We start from the raw sequence: 19,154 nt of genomic DNA on the forward strand, positions 1-19,154 counted from the left end.
AGCAGGAAAAAAAGCCTTTATGATCGGTGTTAGAGGTTCAGTGGTAGCTGTGAGAGTGTACTTGATTTGTTAGGAATTACCTGCATCCTAACTGTTATTCAGCCGTGTTATCATGAAGAGTGTTAAAACATCTTGGTGGTGTTTTTATGAGAAAAAACTCTTCTGCTACAACTAGGAAAGATCCCAAGAAAAGTTTTTGATTCCTGGCACAGCTTTGCTTCAGTATTTGTCAAGCAGGAGAATGTTACTGATTGACTCTTTTCTAGCCTACACTTTAATTGAATGCAAATGCATAAAAAAGAAAAGGAAAATGTTTCATTTTCCAAATAAAAAGTGTATTTTGACGTTTTGGGACTATAATGCATTTATTATGTAATCAGATAGTACATGATTGAAATTGTTGATGCAGCCTATAACAATTTCAGTGTGTTTTCTTTTGTTTTAGAAAGTGACTGTGTAATTATGGGTGAGAACAATTTGCTCTCTAGAGTGGTGACGGAAAAGAACAATTGGCCAAGAATAAAAAGTATATTTGATCATGGTCTTGGCTTTAAAATCACAGGATAAAATAACATTCTCAATGATATCAGCATGCAAGTTGTTCAGTGAAATAATTTAATTTAATATTATAATCAACTTTGGCAGCTAATAAAGAAAGCAAGCCAAAATAAATCATACACAGCCACGTCGCCTCCGTTATGGGGGCTGTACTCAGAAATGTTAAATCCTTTTATGATTTTGTTTTCCTTATGTATTTGAGTGCAAAGCTAAAACCATAGTAATGTTTGTTGTGTTTAGAGCTAAAAACATGTAAAGAACAGTTGTGATAGAATTAAATTTTATATACACACCACCTTTTCTATCACATTGTTTAACTGATTCGTATCTAGTTAAAATAATTTAACCTAGAAGTATCAGCATGTTGGTTGTATCAGTTGGAATATCAGTATGTTGGTTGCCATCCATTTCCATTTATCTTACCTACCAAAAGCACTAAATTCCATTTGTGTACCTACAAACTATGTATTTTCCATTTTTGTTGATAATTTATGTTTTCTGTAGGCTCAAAATCAAAGATTATGTCCATTTACATCTACTCAGAGCTATTAATTTTAAACTAATTGTGATGAATCATACATGACGGTCCACAGGGGCTTTTAGAAAACATTGATTTAAAAAGCTGTTTCTTCTAATTTTGAAGATACATAGTAGTTCTTTTTAAGAATGAAACACATTTATATTGGTGTACTGTTGCTATTTAGATTAATAACATATTTCTTCTGTTAAAACTCATTGATATTGATCATACAGCCTACTGCTGCCATTCTTTTGAAGCTCTTGTGGGTGGTTTAAAATTGCTGCAAAACTATTTATCTTTTTTTAGTGATTGAAAATCATATTGAAATTCTCTTCCTTTGACATTTCTTCAGCTAACAAACTGCATTGAACTGTCTGTTCAGTTATAGGCTACAGATGTGATGAACCTTTCCATTCGAACTTCCCCGAGCTACAGTTCTGACCTCATCTTTCCAAATAAATCCAAGATTACACAGATTTTGGCAACACGTTTTTATTGTTAATGGTAAAACAGCAATGATATTAACTGGGGTTTAGGTCTGATCGGCTGACTAATCGTGTTAATATTTTTTTGTAAATTAATTAGCTGCAATTTTTAAAAAATGTTTTTGTGTACTGCCACTTTGGTATGTGGTGTATGCGTGAAATAGTAGTCATTGTTTGATATCTACATATGAATGTTGCATGATTCCAGCTCAGACTGTCTTTGGCAAATGAATGTGTTATTGTGCCAAAGAAAAATAAGTATATGAGATGCATGGATTACAGCTCGGCTGTTTATGGTATTACTCCACCCACTCAGTGATCTTAGAGAATCATTTGACTTCCAAGTGTGACTGGGAATTGCATTTAAAAGCTGCCACTCATATTCATAGTGCGGGAGCTAAAATTTCCTCAGAAGCTTTTGAAGTGTTTTATTCCCAGTAGTGGTCACAGTATTGGCAGCTCTATCCATTTTTTCTGCACCCTGTCATGGCAAAACATGGTGCAAAATAATCTTTCCTGTGTTTCATGTGTGCTGTGTACAGAGAGGGGCACGGCTTCTATAGAGTACTATAGTTCATCCCTTAAGACAGCACTCCTAGTACATATACTGCATATCAGGAAGACAATGCACTATCGTGCAATTATTTCCTCGATATGGACAGAGAAAGAAGGGGAATCAAGAGAGAAATTACTGAAAGAAAGGACTTAAAAAGCATATAAAGGAAGAGGAAGGCCCATGATTTTCTTTTAGACATGGAAGTGCTTCTGGGAATTTTGTGATTAAATAGTACAGAAACAAAGAAGTGTCAACATAAAATTGTGGTTTGTGGCTGTGGTGTTTCATGGAGGGTGTACTTTAGTTTACAGTACATTTTGGAGAAGCTCAGAGAAATAGCAATTAATCCTGTAATGCTAAAGTTTTTATCAACACTTAGTCATTTCCCCCATATGTATGTTTTTCAAATACATTTTTGTCTTTTTCCTTGGGCTGCCTCTTTCTGTACTATATCTTCATAGTTCCTATATGCTTTTCCTGTTCATACAGGCTTTTCTCAAAGAATTTGCTACTAGACATTGTCAGGAGAACATACTAGCCTATATAATCCTTGCCCCAATCTCGTATTTCCATTCTTGTGTTCTTATATTATTTGCAATTGCATTTACTGTCTGTTCTGCCACATCCGCAGTATGGGTGTCTGAAAATGCCAACATGTAGAAAACCCTACTGGGTTCCAGCTAGTTTTTCAAGGAGAGCTTCCCACACACACACCTCTTTTTTTAATTATAGGAAACTAAACCGCCACTTGAATACTCCTGTATCTATTTTATAACAATTCTCTAGTATCGTTGCAAAAGCTGAAATATGCAGTAACATTAGACAGTAAGGAATAAAACTATAGTGCATTGTAGTTAGAAGAATAGAACTTCTAGCTACTCCTTGAAAGCTCCAGAGCCCATCTAAGGAAAATAGTAGCAAGGACAATTCCAGCATTCAAAACTTAGTCCATTCTTCTCTGCTGAAAAGTTTTTCATCTTGACTGCCAGAAGTCTTTTCACTTTTTGATTCTCAGAGGTCTAGACAGATCCACTCCGAAGTATTGAATTTTATTTTGGTGTTATTGCACAACTGTTTCTTTCATGGAGCTTCTGAGATAACACTGATTTCACAAGTTCACACTGAAACCTTTATTTGCAGGATAGTTGTTGAACCATGTTCCTCTAGAGTGTCCTTGTTGATATGTCCCTCACTTACAGATTTCACAAGAGCTGTCACCAAACATCTTGTGCTGTTAGATATAGGCAGCATGTTCAGCTCATCATCCCCCTTGAACCATCAGCAGATGCAACACTTTCTGCTGCCACTGAGAACCCTGAATGATCACACACCCCCTGCTTAACTCTGTCTTCTACTGAACAATTGTCCTATTTATCACTGCGACCCCCAGGTTTTAGCCTTGGTCCTAAGAGGGACATTTTGTGATCTGTTTAGGAATCCCCAGGGCCTTTGAACTTGTTATTTACAACAATTAGGCCACTGCTTGTGGTCCACAGTCTTATTCCACTGCTTTTCCAACTGGTAACGTTTTGCTGACCACAGAGATCAGAGACCCAGCTTTTTTCCTATATTCCTTTCCTGGGTTGCCTTTTCTACCCAGACTTTAGCCTACCTCAAGCTAGTTTTTTTTTCTTAACACTGACTCTGCAGAAATTAACCTAACATGGTTTATAAATTCATTTTTTCCTACTCAGCTTTTCTCCATTGGCTGTGCTGCCAATAACAGATGTTCTGCTGTGGTTCCATTGTCTGTCCTTTTCAATCATTCCCAGTAGTTCCATTCTGTACTGAAATCCTCCAGAATTTGAGTGGAGGAGGAGTACTTCACTTAATGCTGGCTACTACTTATGACAGATTTTTTTTCTTTCAGCATTTTTAAGTTCCTAGAAAATGCCCCATTTAGTCAATATTACTGGCCAAATGGGATTTTCATCTGTGTTCCATCTTATCAGGATTAACCTTGAATAATTAAGATAATGCTTAAGATATTCCCAGGAGCAGTGATGAGTCAGATACTGTTGTATTTGTTATAAAGTTTTAAAAAGGTGTTGCAGAAGAAATAGCTAAATTCAGTTTATCAATAAAGCACCATTAAATGTATTCATAATCTGAGTAATGGAGGACATGAAGGAATGCAGTTAATAATAGGATGTGTTTGCTTAAGGATTCTTTGGCATTCTTACCAGCCTTCATAATTTCTGAGTTTTTCCTTTATGTTGTTCTTTTATTTCATGTTAGCATAAAAGCGCTGAGTGCTTTGTGTTGCACTTCTAAAACAAAATGTGTGACCTTTTGGGCTTGTGGCTAAAGCACCAGAGGAATGCACAAAGTGGATTGTGTGCAGATCTTTAAAGGAGCAAATTTTCCTCCTGGAGTGTTCCAGAACTTCTTCCATGAAAGCCAACAGATATTTAAAGTTTTGGCCCTGAACCTCTATCCTGCACTTAACGTATTTCTTACTGATCTAAGAGCAGGAGATTGGTCTAGGTCTTGAGCTGGGAATACTGAAGTTTTAACCCAGCATCTCCTACTTGTCCACCATGTGAGCTTGAGGAGTTACTTATCATTTCCATGTGTAAAAAAGGGTTTATAATATCTGTCTTTAAGAGGCACTAGTTCTGCTAGTTCAATATTAACTGATGCTGAAATTAAAAAACCAGAACTATTATGCAAAAGCTAAGAATAGTCATTTAGTAATAACATCTTTTTTTTGTAAAAGAACTTTTAGTCAGTATATTATGTAGCAAGGAATTTTATCTTCAGAGATATTGTCTACTAAGCTGGGGCATTTGTACGGCTCTGTTACCATAGCGTTAGAATAATCACAGTTTTTAATGAATTCACATAGACAGTTGTGTGATAAGGAGGTGCTATAATGTGCATTTTACAAATGAGCTGGGAGAAGGGCGGACTTCGAGAATGTCCCACACTCTCAGTGAGCACTCAAAAGCATACTTACCTTCAATTTGGATGGGCACTGGTGTGTTGGATGCAGACCACAGCAGCCTTCACGTGGTCCTCTTCATCTAGAAGTGATGTCATGTAATCTGTGTCAAACTGACACGACAACCTAAAATGCTTCCTAGAAAGACTTCAGCTCTGCCTGCTGGAAAAACCAAACAAGGCAAATATGAGCATGTGGAGCTGGATCTTGGGAACCAACCATGTTTTGGCTACTCATGGTTTCAGGCAGCTCAGGTACGGAAGAGGCAGAGCCTGAGTTATTCCCTCAAGACTGAGCAGGAACACTGGTAAATCAGCAAGTAGAACCCAATTTCTGGGTTTGAATCATAATCAGTATAACAACTGCCATTCCTGTTTTTCTAGAACTGTATTTAAGGTTAGTCTCCAGTTCGATTTTTCATATACAATAAAACAACAGGAAGCTGATACAAAAATCTTAGAAGTGTTTTCTGGGAATATTTCAGGAAACTGATAGATACAAAGAACTGTCAATACATTCAAGAAAAAATTGTCTTGGTCACAATCCTGCAGCAAGTTCTGTGTCAACACATAAGCTGTGTTCATACATAAGGCAGCTCCTCCCCACCATATTATGTACATTTGTGTCTATCAATTTCTACTGTATAGTTTCAAATATTTGCCAAAATATTTCACAAGAATGTCCAGAACAAATTGTCAGAATCAATTACTTGATGAAGGATGCTGTATAACTAATGCCATTCTGTAATTATTAACTGCAATAAACAGAAATCTTTGTAGGCAGCTAGTCCTACAAACAATCAGTATAATTAACAAAAAATGTAAACAGCATGTTTTTCTAAAAAGGGATTCCCTTATTAGCCTATCACAGTGACAATTACACCATGCTTCTTTACTGTTTGAACTGATTGTTCTTTGTGTCGTTCCCATTCCTCATCATCTTTGTCCAGATCAAAAGTTTCTGGGTAAATGGGCAGCTTGTCTTTCGGGCACTCCTCGTAATAACTTCGAACATATTTTCCGACAGACCATCCTTTGTATTCTTCAGGCATTTTGCATTCTAGGCCATTGTAGTGAACATTGTAGTGATGCTTCAACCAGTAGAAAAGATAATGAATGTTGTAATCACATCTCCAAGGATTCTCTCTCAGCCACAGTATTTTCAGAAAGTAAAGATCTTCCAGTACTCCATATTCAAAATTCTGCAAGCTGTTGTTTGATAGATCCAGCTCCTCTAAGTTATTGAGGCCTGAAAAAGCAGCTAGTCAATAGAAAAATAGTTATTGGTACCTTATAAAGGTAAGTTAAAAAAAGCCATGCATATCTGCAACAGGAAAAACATTTTCATAATTATGCATTTATTACTTTTTTTTTGGCTAAAGGCTACAAAAAAGACTTTTCAAAGCCTGAACTTTAAAATATGGCTTGTGCCCTGAGAAGTGACATATTGGCATAAATATATCAACATTAGGGGAGTTGTACTGCTGGTAAAGTTATAAAACACTTAATGACCATGCATGAGTGTAGAATAGGGACAGCGAAGGTGAATGAATGCTTGATTTGCTCCTAGAAGTCTACTGCTATTGCCGTGATACAGAAGTAGAAATATGGAAATTGACTATGTATTAGACAATGTGCAGGGCCGGTAGGTTTTGTATGTATGTGTGTATTTGTGTGTGTGTGTGTGTATGGAACCTTTAAATTAATATTTTAAGATATGGAAGATAATAAACATGGAGCTTCATAATAATGCTCCTGAGTCACATTTCAGAGAGCAGTTCATACTTTTTGCAAGTATGCTGTTTCATTTAATGGCAGAAGTCTTAATTTAAATAAATCAACTATGTGTAATGTTAAACCTCGTAAGTACCATTTTACTGATATTACCACTTTCTACTGCTGTTTAACTTCCAAAATGCTACTAGAGAAGGCTCTTCTTGCTTCATACTTTCTATCTGTCCCTCCTTGTGTCTGCTTTCGTAATTAAAAAATGAATACACATAGGCGATAAGCAAATTGCCAACAAGGCCACTTGAGTTCTAATAATATATAACTTAAGAGCAATTATATGTAGTGATTTTTAACCCAAAAGAGTTTAAATCCTTTTGGTTTGTTTATTACTTTATTGTCCAATATAATTTAAAAGCAGCCTCATTATATGACAAGTTTTCTTAGATTTGGCAAAGATATTTAAAAACTCATTCAGCTATTTAGCATTTTGGGAAATGATTAGCCTTCAGTCTGCAGAATTAAATTTTTGCACTTGGTTGGTTTATTAAGTATTAAGAAAGGGCAGCTGAAATCAGTCTCTCTTCATTGATTTCTATGAGGAATACATTTCAGTGCAAACCTTTACTCTATGAATTGTGTGGTACAAAAGGTAAAATTTACACCAACTTCTAGATTTTTAAATCCTTTTTTCCCACATATCTGATAGAGGCATTATAAAAGTTTATAATCAATAGAACACAAATCTCTTTTTAATGAATATTTAAAATTATTCTTACCAGGATCAATGTAAGCTATTCCATTACTGTTTAGGTTTAATATCTTCAGTTCACTGGCATCTTCAAACTCTTTGGCTCGTAGTTGTCTAATTTTGTTGTTGGACAAATCAAGTTTAACTATATCTGGAGGTATGTTACCTGGAACTTTCTTTAAATCTTAAAAAATGAAAAAGACATAACTTGTGTCAGCTTTAGATTATTCTTACTGCGTAGGTATCACAGTTGCGTACCACACAGAGTTTTGTCAGTCTAGCATTGTTTCTTGTTTTGTTTCCCTTTTATCCCCACCACTAGTGTCAACATGTTTTTTCAACTTCTGAATTTCATTGCTTTGTTCACTTGTATCTTTACATTTCATGTGAAAATAGCCCTCTTCATTAGTGCTTATAGTAAAGCTTCTTTCTGTGTTTTATATTTTTATTTTATTAGAACTGTACTATTCATTCGCATAGGGATAGGGTAGGTAGTGAAGATACTATACTAATAAAAAGTGTGTGTGAAGGGCTTGATCATTTAAAGGAAAGAAAAAAAAACTATATTAAAAAATGTTCACTGGTATGTGATAAAAATGCTAGTTGTTATAGTATTTATAGTAATATATAGTTATAATTATAGTTCTGTAGTTACAGTTATGTAGTGTTTTAGTAATATTTAAGTCTTTATATTTGTTACGATACTTACAGTTTTTGTATGTCCAGGCAGCATAGTGGCATTCTGTCTATCTACTTCTCTATCCTACTTGTATCATTGGCATTACCAAAGTAGCCAAGCACCTCTCACTCATCTGTGTACGCATCCTTACAGTGTTCCTTGCAAAAGAGTTACAGAAAGAATAGCTTCTAGTCCAGTAGTAAGGGCAAATTCTTGAGAAGTGCAAACTGTGGTTTGAATCCTCTCAGGATAATGTTAATAAACCTAATCTCCAGGATTATGTTTACTCGATGAGTGTTCTGATCCTGGGCTGTTATTACAAGAAAATGAGCAGTATCTCTTATTTGACCATCTTTGAATGAAAGCAAGTAGTTTCTGGATCTGTGCTGAAATTTGTGTTGTCAGTGTACTTCTGAAGTTCTGAAGATGTCTAATGCATCAGGTATTCTCGAGACTAAAGCAACATAGCAGATATCTGATTTTGAGCAGACATTTGGTATTATAAATACAAAAATATTACAACTACTCCAGCGTGCTCTGGTTGGGAGTGCTTCCTGCTTGTGCAGATGTCAAAGTTTCCGGGCCTATTTGTCACCAAACAAGTGCAAATAATTCTTGAATTTAGAGACTTGGAGAGTTTGGCAGTACTAGAAAGCAGATTTTTTCAGCTACTCTTGCAAATGCAAATTCTTTTGCAGAAAAGCAAACAGAAGTTACTTTTGCATCCAACTTTTGTTGCTTTTTTTGGTAAAACAGAGTCAAAGACATAGGATACTTTCATTCTGAAGTACTGAAAGATCTGGCATATCGCTGGTCTGATGAGATATAAATAAGAAGTTCTTCAAAAAGGAGAACATACACATGGTTGTATGTATTTTTAAGATGTTTCTTTCATGAGCTTTCTGACATTAACTGAAAGCTGCTGACCTGGGATCTGTAACTCCTTAGGGATACATAGTACTGGTATACTGCTCGTCACTCTATCCCCTCCATTGTAAAGGAATAACGGATTGCAAAGGAATAACGGATTGCAGCTTTTCATGTCATCTTACTGGTTTGGCAACTGATGCACCTTTTTTCCTACTCTGAAATCTTATCCACGTGGATTTAGAGAAATTTTTGTATTTTCCCAGAATTTTGGGTGCATTATACTCCTATTTCTGATGAAAATTCCAATGAAATTGTGCATCTGCTGCACAGTAATCATATGCAAAGACAGTAAGTACAATGCTTTCATCAAAGATTACCATATGTTCAGAAATCCCAAATGTCCGTGGCATATCTACATCCAGCTGTCAAGCATATGCACAGTAGATCTGATACTTCCTAAAAAATATTGGACGTACTCAATGTGTCCATGCTAGACATTCAGGAAGTCCTGGAGTCATGTACTTAGTTCTTGACCTGAAGGAGGGAGTCCCTGTACGCTCTAGTACACTCATGTAGAGGTTGAAGTAACTTTATTTCTTCCTTATTAGTACTAAAGACAGTAAACCATTTTTTTAAATACCGTAAAAGCCTGTGAAACTCCCATGGAGAGCAGACCACATTGAATGTTTCTGTGAACTTGGAGAAAAAAGTAATATTTTTCTTGCCAAAAGTTTTTGAGTATATTCATGTATTCAGCTCATCTCTTTGATACCACTAAATGGGGAGAGCTGGAAGGTCAGTCTTTTGTTATATTAAGATTTATAATATATGCCTGGTTTTTGTTCAGTAGCACAGTTTACTGGAGACATAAGGTAATAATGATGTAATTAAGATCCTATGAAGGATAATTAAGAACATAATCTGTAATCTAATAATTAAGATCCTATCTACAAGGAAAGGTAAGGTAGGTGAAGATTAAGAAATTAATAAATGTAAGCCAGTAAAAAAGCATAAATCATTAATAAAAAAGATGTAGTAGCTGCATGGTAAAACAGAAAAAGAGAAAAGTGAGCCATAGGAAGAAGAAAGGAATTTAACAGGGTGGAAAAAAGTAAAAACATGGACCATTTTTTATGACATACATAGTAGATAAACCATGTAATCAAATACTGAAATCGTTAATTCTTTATATTTAGGTATTGTCTTCTTATACTGACTGCCGAGCTTGTCTCTGGCATTAAGGTCCAAGAATAAAGGCACACAGAGCTGTTACATAAATTTAAGTCACTGTTTTAGCAAATAGAAGTTTAGCAAACACATTGCAAGATACAAGTGGGCAAAACATACTGCAGTGATCTGGTATTGCAGGCTATGCTTCGCAAAAGTTGGGGAAAAATCCTCCCAATTTTGGCTACTTCTAGTAATGCTTTTTATTTCAGATTTGTAATGTTAAAGAACGACTCTCTTCTCATTTGTTTTGTTGTTTGCTTTGTTTCATCATGGGATAAAATATGGGAAATATAAAGCACGAATAAATGTGTACTTTTGTGTTGATATATGTCCCAGCTGTTTTACCCTTAAGGCTTAACTGTGGCTTTTAGGAGCCTGAGAAGGATTTAGGAATGGAATGGATCCAAGTGTCTGAAAAACACTTCTTGAAGGCCCTTCAACTTTGAAATGTTTGCTGGGTGCTGGGAGGAAGAAGACAGAGGATGTATTTCCTTATGAACAAAAGCATACAATTTCTTCCCTGAGTAGAAGAAATCTTGCACAGGAAATGTGAGGATGCAATGGCTCTCCTTTGCAATCAGGTTCCTTTGGGCATTGTAAGCACAGCTGGCTGCTCCAGTCCTGCTTCACAGCTCGCTTTTGTCAAAGTTGTTGCTATCTTTGTGTTTGTACACTGGAAAGAAGAAAAGACACTCTGTGCCTTTCTCTATCAGTACAACAATTTCAGCACAGCTGTAATTTGACTGAATAGTAAGTTTATAGTTGTAAAATTGGACTAGTGAGGTGCTGGTCCTTCAGTAACTTAAGCATGTGCTTAATTTTATTCCTGTTGGTTGTCATTGGATATCTTATACTAGGGCACTAAAGACTATCTGTGGAATTGGGGCTTCAGAGCAGAGGTAAAATGCAGAAAGAATTTTTCCTTGTTGCTTGTAGTTACGAGAGAAAAACAATTAACAATGTTAGTTAAAGTAAGTAAAGCAAGTACTGGTATGATACTAATTTACTGTAAAATGTGAATGTAGTAAGGGAACTAGAATATTAAAATAATTCATTCAGTTATATGGACAGATACAAACCTTTTCTTTTGCAATTCAAAGTTGGTACAGGAAACACATACATGTGGCACGAAGAGGAATCAAATTCTGGTTTGACAGCTTCAGGCTTCTCCCGTTTTATGTTTTGGGGGTCCTGCCTGTCCTCTTCACTACATAGCTGTTCAGCTTTTATCTGCTTTAGCTTCTGATTTTTCAGTTCTATTGGATGCACACACTTGGCATAATTTCCCAAATTCCTGTTTGCTGGAACCTGAAGTAATGTAACAAGAGTTTCTAGTTCACAGTTGCAATGCCAGGGATTATCATAAAGACGTAGGTAGTTTAGACTGGCCGTATAAATAAAAACCTCCTCGGATAAACTCTTAATTTGGTTATGCTGAAGTAAGAGTGTGGTAAGCTTATTCAAACCTAAAAAAGCCTCGCTCTCAATTTTTGATATATCATTCTGTTGTAAATCCAGACTTTTCAGTACTTTGTACTTGGAAAACATATTATTCTTCAATTTACGAATCCTGTTTCTTGCTAGCAGCATGTGTTTTAAATCCTCAGGCCAATCAGGCGCCACAAAAATCAATTTTCTTTCCTGACAATCTAGGTATTTCTCATGAAGATAAGTGTATATATCACACGGTAGGCCTCGGGCATTGCGCTTAACAGTGCTAGATGCTTTCCTTAAGATGTTTTCCCTTTCATTGTTTCTCAAACTTCTATTCCTTGTCTTCCTACAGTCAGATGCTTTACAAAGAAGAAGTACTAGTATAATAGTAACTACTTGCATCCTGACATTCAGCTGGCCCCAGTTATTTTCTGTGACAGCTGGAACAGTTGAAATTTTTGGATATTCTTAGTGTTGTACAGATCTGAGGAGGTACAGCTGGGCTATATGGGACGGATGCCTGTGTCGGAAGAAAAGTAAAACATTAGAACAGATGAAACAGGCATTTTCATGTGAATAATACACAACATTCAGTCAAGTACTCAATCATCACACTACTTGGAGCTTCACAAATACTTTGAAGATTTAATGTTCTATCTCTTTTTTTGTTGTTTTTACTGTCTCTGGTCTACTGTCATTCATTTTGATTAAACATGGGAAACTATATGGACCAATTTCTAACTGATCTTTGTTAGAAGGTTCTCATGTGTTCAGGAAAACAGCATCTTCTTTGTATTTATGTTCATCTTGGAAGATCAGCTTGAAAGAGGAGCTTGAAGCTGATATTTTCCAGCTTTCTGGGTGTTGACCCACTGGAACACATACAGAACCAGACCAAGGAAAGTCATCCAGTGCCTATCAAACCCCCAGCTTTAGACTGCGCTCAAGTGTGGACTTGTTTTCAGGTTGAGCCCAAATTTATCATAATTAGCCCTGCTACTACCCGGCGTCTCTCATGGCCCATGTCAGGTAGACAAAGTTGGCTGTGCTGCTCTGAGAAGGACACAAAAATAATCTTTTGCAAGAGCCTATGAGGCTATATGTCATTTGAGTGTAAGGCAGAATGCAAAGAGAACCTGCAGGTCCTGGCCATGGCCTGCTTACAGGTCTGCCCACCTGAGGAGGGAGAGTACAGAGGGGTAAGCCAGGAGCTTTTGCGTTTCCAAGAAAGCCAAACACAATTATTAGGAATTATTATTAGGGGAAGACAAGAACTGCTGCCTGCAACCATGTCCAAAATTGCCTCAGTATTTTTAGTAATTTTTTGGCCTATGTTCCCTCCTGAATTTCCTATGGTACTCCTGTGCACTGCCCTTTTCCCTCATTTCAGTGAAGATTGGCCACAAGGTTGCATTTCCTTAGAAACATTTTAACCCCTCAGGCTTTTGTATTTTCTAACTTTTTTCCATCTCACAAATTTCCTAGTTTTGCTAGTCAGTATCATTCCTTCTGAAACTTCTTTTTAATTCTTCACTGTTTGGCTTAACTACTTAGTTACTTTTTCTCTATGATTGCGGACATCTTTGCCTTCTGCTCAGTCCTTCTTGACCTTAGCACCTGGGAAGGTGTGAATCCCAATTTTGAGTGCAGATCATTGCACAGATGTTCTGTTTCTAAAACACCATTGTTTTGGGCTCCAAAAAAACTTGTTTTTATCTAGAGGAAAGGTGGCGCAATAAATCAACTAATACTAGGTAAAATTCTTTTGAAAGCAAAGAAATTCTTCACTTTTAAACAAATTGGTAGATCAGTTTAAACCACATCTCAACTATAAGGCATTCTCAGTATTTGTGCAGTTCTTACTCATTAGACAGATGGAGCAGTCTTGTCTATGCGTGCTACTACATCCCTCTAATCCATGTGGCCAGTTGTTAATATTACCTATGAAAACCCATTGATTGGTTTCTCCATTTTGTTCCTGTAGTTGCCAGTTGTCTATCTGCATTCAGATTCTGTTAGTTCACAGTGTGAATGAGTGTTTGCATTGATGACTTTATCCCTCACGTGAAAAATGAAATTTTACTTGTTACTTTTTGGCAGCTGTATGCTAGTCAGTGTAAATTGATCACGTGTTTTAATAACTTGAATCATAACTGGGAACCTCTGTGTTGTTTTGAACTGCTCACTGTTCTGGTAGTGTGATAGCACATTCTATCCAGGAGAGCTCGGAAATAGAAAAAGAAGGACTTGGGGGAGGAAAGGTAATAAATAATTATGGAAGTATTCTTTCCTCTTCCTTTCCATCTCCTGTGTCTGAACTGGAATTTTTTACTAGTATTACATTCTGTCTGCTAACTAAATTATACTCAGCTATAATACCAAAATGAGCAGCTGCTTTCAGTCGCAGGTACAGGTTCACATGTAAAATTATAACTGTGTCTCATTTAGTGCTAGGGCAAAAAACGTGTAAGAGGTATGTAATTTCTGTGGCTTAACAGCCTTAAGGATGATTTTAATTGTTTAGGTTCTTTTGAGTTGTGCAATCCCTGTCAGTATTGTCCTACTTTTCAAAAAGGCACTGAGTTAGACGGTATTACAGGATGTCAGTGAAGTCACAGTCCCCACAGAAAAGAATATACAGGTCTATTGTTGTACTAATGCTTGATTGCAATTGAAAACATATATTTGGCTTACCATGTGAAAATGTGGTTTTGAAGATTTTTTTAATATATTTCTTTTAACTCTAAAAACCTTTGATGCTGCATTTTCCATATTAGATATCTGTATCAGGCCTATTTTTTTTCATTTCAGTTTAGACAGATCAGTTATTTTTGAAGACTAGATTAAGGCAAAAAGTTTAATAGTTTAAACTCCTATGTTTAATAGGAGGTTTTGCATCTTTACCTTGGAGGATAGACTCAAAATTTGGCAGAAGAGTGGCTGAAGGGATGTGTGACTGTTGTTTCTAGTGTCAGACATCTATCTTTCATTTTTTTGTTATAATTGCAACGATCTCTGCAAAATAGGAGTTTCTAAAAATACTAGATTGTACGCACACAGAAGACACTGTCTCAGGCAGCTAAATTCTCTGAAATTCCATACCTGCAGAAGATAAGCAGGGCTTTTCCTACAGTTGGTCTGATTGCTGTATCTCTGCTTTCAGAGGGAAAAAATTGTTTATGTATATAATTAGATACTGATGTCATAATGGGAGGGAATGATAAACCTATGTGGAAAACTTAATTTTGGCATTTCCTAACACCAAATTGCTTAATTAGGTAGCTTTCTGGTCCTTTGGTAACATAAAACTGGAAACAGCTTGGTTCCTAAGCCAGCTGTTAGTTGATGGAGCGTAAGAGGAGACATTTCCTCAGCATACTCCAACTTTGTATTCTACTTTTGGTTTTTTGTGCTTTCTTCTCACTAATCTGCTGTGACCATGGTTTCAGGGAGGATATTGGCCTAGGTGGATTGAATCTGTAATAGGAATGCTTATATTTATGTTGTACACTGAGAATTTGAACTGTTCACCTTTAATATGACTTTTTTTTTAAATTATTTTTAGGTGAATGTAAGAACTTGCAAGAATTAAATCTCTCTGAATGCCAGGGATTAAATGTAAGTACTATAGACTTCTTCGAAGAATTCTAATTTATACCGAGAAGGATGATTTTTTAAAGTGCTGTGGTTATTTGGGTACACAAAAAAAGTAGACACTTGTGTTCTTAAGTACTTTGAAAATGGAGATTAGTAGGATTCAGAGATACTCAGTGAAGTTCTCATTTGTTTTCTACAGTGCCAGGGCAAAATGATATATTCAGTCTCAATTAATTTTAATAAACAGGCTTCAAAACTTCACCAGTCTGGGGGGAGGTTTTTTTGTTATTTTAAGTTTGGAGTTGTCAACAACCATGCATTTTAATCCTATATTGTTTTCCAAGTTACTTTATTCCTCCATTCAGTAGTATACTTGGGCTCTAAAAATGTCTCACTAAATTTCAGATATTTGTGAGAGCCTTTATTTGAGAGGTGTCTAAGTATGTAACCACCACTATATATTTGTCCATTCTTTTTCCTTTAACATTTTCAGTTTTATCTTGTTTCCATTAATTCTCTTTAATGTTTTTTCATTGCTGTTCTCTGATGGAAAAGCAATGTTTGACTCTGCTTTAATTAATAATTTCTTAGAAATGACACTGATATGTGCAAATTTTTCTAATAATAAAAACAATCTAAAAATAAAATAAATTTTTTTTAGAAATTATGGTTCTTAATAGATTCGTATAATGTATACATCCAGTTATGGGCTATTTATAGTGTTAAGTATATAAACAAATAATTTGGTATAGTTTAGTTGTCTTTGGAGTGAAGTGTATGTCCAAGAGTCTAGCCCAGACACATGCTAATGTTTACACGCAAGGTTTTAAAAATTACCATGGATAAACTACAGCTTCTGAACTTCATACAAAAATGGCATATGATGGTCAAGTTAGAGAGGCAAGAGCTGCAGAAGAATCATGAGGTTCTAATCTATAGTACTCTGTTTTGGTTCTGCTTTACATATGTCTTCATCTCTGTTCTATGTTGATGTTAACTTTATTGCCAAATATCTTGTTCTCACCATTTTCACAGATTATATAATTTTCTTTGCTATACCAGCTACACGGAAGGGATAAAGATATATTATATTATGAAGTTCTTTGAGTAACACTGTAGAATCATCTTGCTACATAACATAATACTTGCTATATTATATTATAATTACAGCTTAATATTTGGAGGTTGTATGCTTCTCAAGGATCGTGTTGATTGTAGGTTCCTGCATGAAGGCAATAAGTTAAAGAGGGCCACTCAAACATTGTTTCATAACTGTCCGTTCTGTTTGGTTGTTAGCATGCTTGCTAATACACATTTGGTACGTACCAGCAAGCACATTCTAGGTGATGCCAGGGCCTAGTTCATGGAGTAACAGGGACTTGCTGATTACACTCTTACCAATACAACCTAGTATGCAGCTGGCCACCTTTGTCAGAAGGGCACACTGTTGACATACATTGAAATTGTCATTGACCAGGACTCTCAGGTCACTGTGTTTGATAGCTGCTTTCTGTTGAGTGTCTAGACTGTACTGATGCATGGAGTTATTCCATCCCAGATGCAGGACTTTGCATTTGCCTTTGCTGAACTTCGTGAGGTTTCTGTCAGCCCATTTTTCCAGACTAAAACCCTCTGAATAGCAGTTCTAGCCTCCAGTGTATTGACACTCCCCCCAGTTTGGAATAATTTGTGAATTTGTTGAGAATGTACTCTGTCCCTATCATCCAAACCATTTATAAAGACATTTAACAGTACTGGCCCCCATATTGACCCTTGCAGGATACCAGTTGCCACAAGCCACCAATGGGACATAGCACCATTGGTGACAACCCTTTGGCCTGGCAGTCTGGACAAATTTTCACTCACCTTGAAGTCCACTTATCCACCCTTCATTTTACCAATTTGGCTATAACAGATACTGTGGCCTGTGTTGAAGGCCTTGCTGGATACACAACAGCCACTTTTCTCCCCTTATCCATAGATCCAGTAATTTCATCATAGAAAACTATTGCCTTAGTGAGGAATGCTTTGCCCTTGGTAAATCCACGCTGGCTGTTTGCTATCACTTTTTCATCCTTCATGTGCTTGGATAGGGCTTCAGGGAGGATTTGCTATATAACCTTCCTAGGGACTCAGGTGAGGCTGACTGGCCTGTAGTTTCTTGGATCCTCCTTCCATTTCCGGAAAATGGACGTGACATTTCCTATCTTCCAGTTGTCAGGAATCTCCTCTGATTGCCATGACCTTTCAAAAATGAGTGAGGCCTCTCAGTGACAGGAGCCAGCGTTCTTAGTACTCTTGGATGCATCCTGTCTCGTGCCATTTCCTCAGGTGCTCCCTGACATTATCTTCTTCTACCATGGGTCTTGATTCCGTCCCACAGACTCTGCTAGTAGGCTCCTGGGAGGCACCTGGGAAGCCTTAAGACAAGCCTTAGCAGTTAAAACTGAGGCAAAAAAGTCACTGAGTACCTTGGCCTTGAAGATCAACCAGCTCTCCTGGGGTCCTTTGCCCTCCAGGGCTGTCTACCATGAGATCCTGTTAAGCAGATCCCTAAACAAGCCGGATTCTCCTCTCAAATTCAGGCTGTTTCTTTACAATTTGGCTAATTTTCTTCTCTCAGGATTTTAAACTCCTCATTTTCATGGTTGCAGTAATCAAAGCCACTCTAGTTCTTCACATACTTGACCAGTTTTGCCTTGTTTGTGAAACAAGTCCAGAAGAACATCTTCCCTAGACCACTCGTCAGTCACCTGGATCAAGAAATTGTCTTCAACTCACTCTAAAGTCTCTCATGAGTAACGAGGATAGGCAACTGTAAGGCTTCCTTCAGCTGCCCAAAGAAGGTTTCATCTACCTTCTTTTCTTGATCAAGCAGTCTGCAGCAGATACCTACCACAATGTAATCCTCATAGGTCTAGCTTCTAATCCTTACAAATAAGCTCTCAACTGACTTGTCGCTCATTCCAATGCAAAGCTCCATGCATTTAGGCATAACTTTGCATAGAGTGCAACCTGTCCTCACATTCCTGGGCTGTCATGCCTAAATATTCTGTAACCATTCATTGCAGCCCTCCAGTTGTGTGTGCTACCCCTCTGCATCTCTGGAATCCCAATGAAATCATAGCTCTGCACCTGTGCGTGGACTTTGATCCCTACTGGTTGATTCCCATGCTACAAGTGTTTGCATTCAGACACTTGATATGGACCCCTGGTTGTGCTGCTTTCACATGGAAGGTTTCAGAGTTTTCCCCACCATGCTATCCTGTGAATGCTTTCTCACCACTCCCTGTGCCTTCAGTTCTCTTCAGGTTATGGTTATCTTCCGTCAACATACCTATTTTTACTGGTATCACCTCTTTCAAATCCTTTGTTGTAGGAATATATTTCAGAAGCACAAACTGTCCTCTTTAAAGTTGATTGGTATTGAATTTCCAGCTGTCTTGATGGTCCTTTTGCCTGATAACTAAAATAGTAAAAAGGTGACCACAACATGGCAAAAGAGACATAGTCAACTATTACATTTCCATGTATGAGTACTGACTTTTTGCCTTTCTGTTATATTGACATTTATTGTGAAACATTCTTCATACTAGGAGGTTTGTTCCCATTATATTCAGTGGGAGTACAGTACAGTAATGAGTACAGGGATCTTGTTAGGTCATGCAGAGAGGAAATGAGAAAGGCAAAAGCCCAGCTAGAACGCAATCTGGCCACTGTCGTTAGAGACAACAAAAAATGTTTTTACAAATACATTAATGACAAGAAGAGAGCCAAGGAGAATCTCCATCCTTTATTGGATG

The 19,154-nt window shown here is 36.9% G+C and overlaps 2 protein-coding genes across 2 annotated transcripts in view; one reads left to right on the plus strand and one right to left on the minus strand.

Moving 5' to 3' along the window:
* The window catches only part of FBXL13 (F-box and leucine-rich repeat protein 13), a 104,397-nt gene that overhangs the window by 31,965 nt on the left and 53,278 nt on the right, over positions 1-19,154 (plus strand). The window contains exon 11 of the mRNA XM_009328379.1: positions 15,320-15,372. Within this exon, the coding sequence (XP_009326654.1) occupies positions 15,320-15,372 (53 nt within the window). The remainder of the gene's footprint in view (positions 1-15,319; positions 15,373-19,154) is intronic.
* Positions 5,920-12,156, minus strand: LRRC17 (leucine rich repeat containing 17). The gene is made up of 3 exons (XM_009328341.1): positions 11,400-12,156; positions 7,570-7,725; positions 5,920-6,323 (listed from the first exon to the last, which is right to left on the minus strand). The coding sequence occupies exons 1-3, from the start codon at positions 12,154-12,156 to the stop codon at positions 5,920-5,922; spliced, it is 1,317 nt and encodes a 438-aa protein (XP_009326616.1).

Source organism: Pygoscelis adeliae, unplaced genomic scaffold, assembly GCF_000699105.1.
Source record: "Pygoscelis adeliae isolate BGI_AS28 unplaced genomic scaffold, ASM69910v1 Scaffold267, whole genome shotgun sequence".
Classification (NCBI taxonomy): Eukaryota; Metazoa; Chordata; class Aves; order Sphenisciformes; family Spheniscidae; genus Pygoscelis; species Pygoscelis adeliae.

Coding starts and splice junctions, on each gene's coding strand:
- LRRC17 (XM_009328341.1), bottom strand. CDS start 12,156: ATGCAAGTAGTTACTATTATACTAGTACTTCTTCTTTGTAAAGCATCT. Junction 7,726..11,399: donor TTTGAATTGCAAAAGAAAAG/GTTTGTATCTGT, acceptor TCATTTTTTAAG/ATTTAAAGAAAGTTCCAGGT. Junction 6,324..7,569: donor AATAGCTTACATTGATCCTG/GTAAGAATAATT, acceptor TCTATTGACTAG/CTGCTTTTTCAGGCCTCAAT.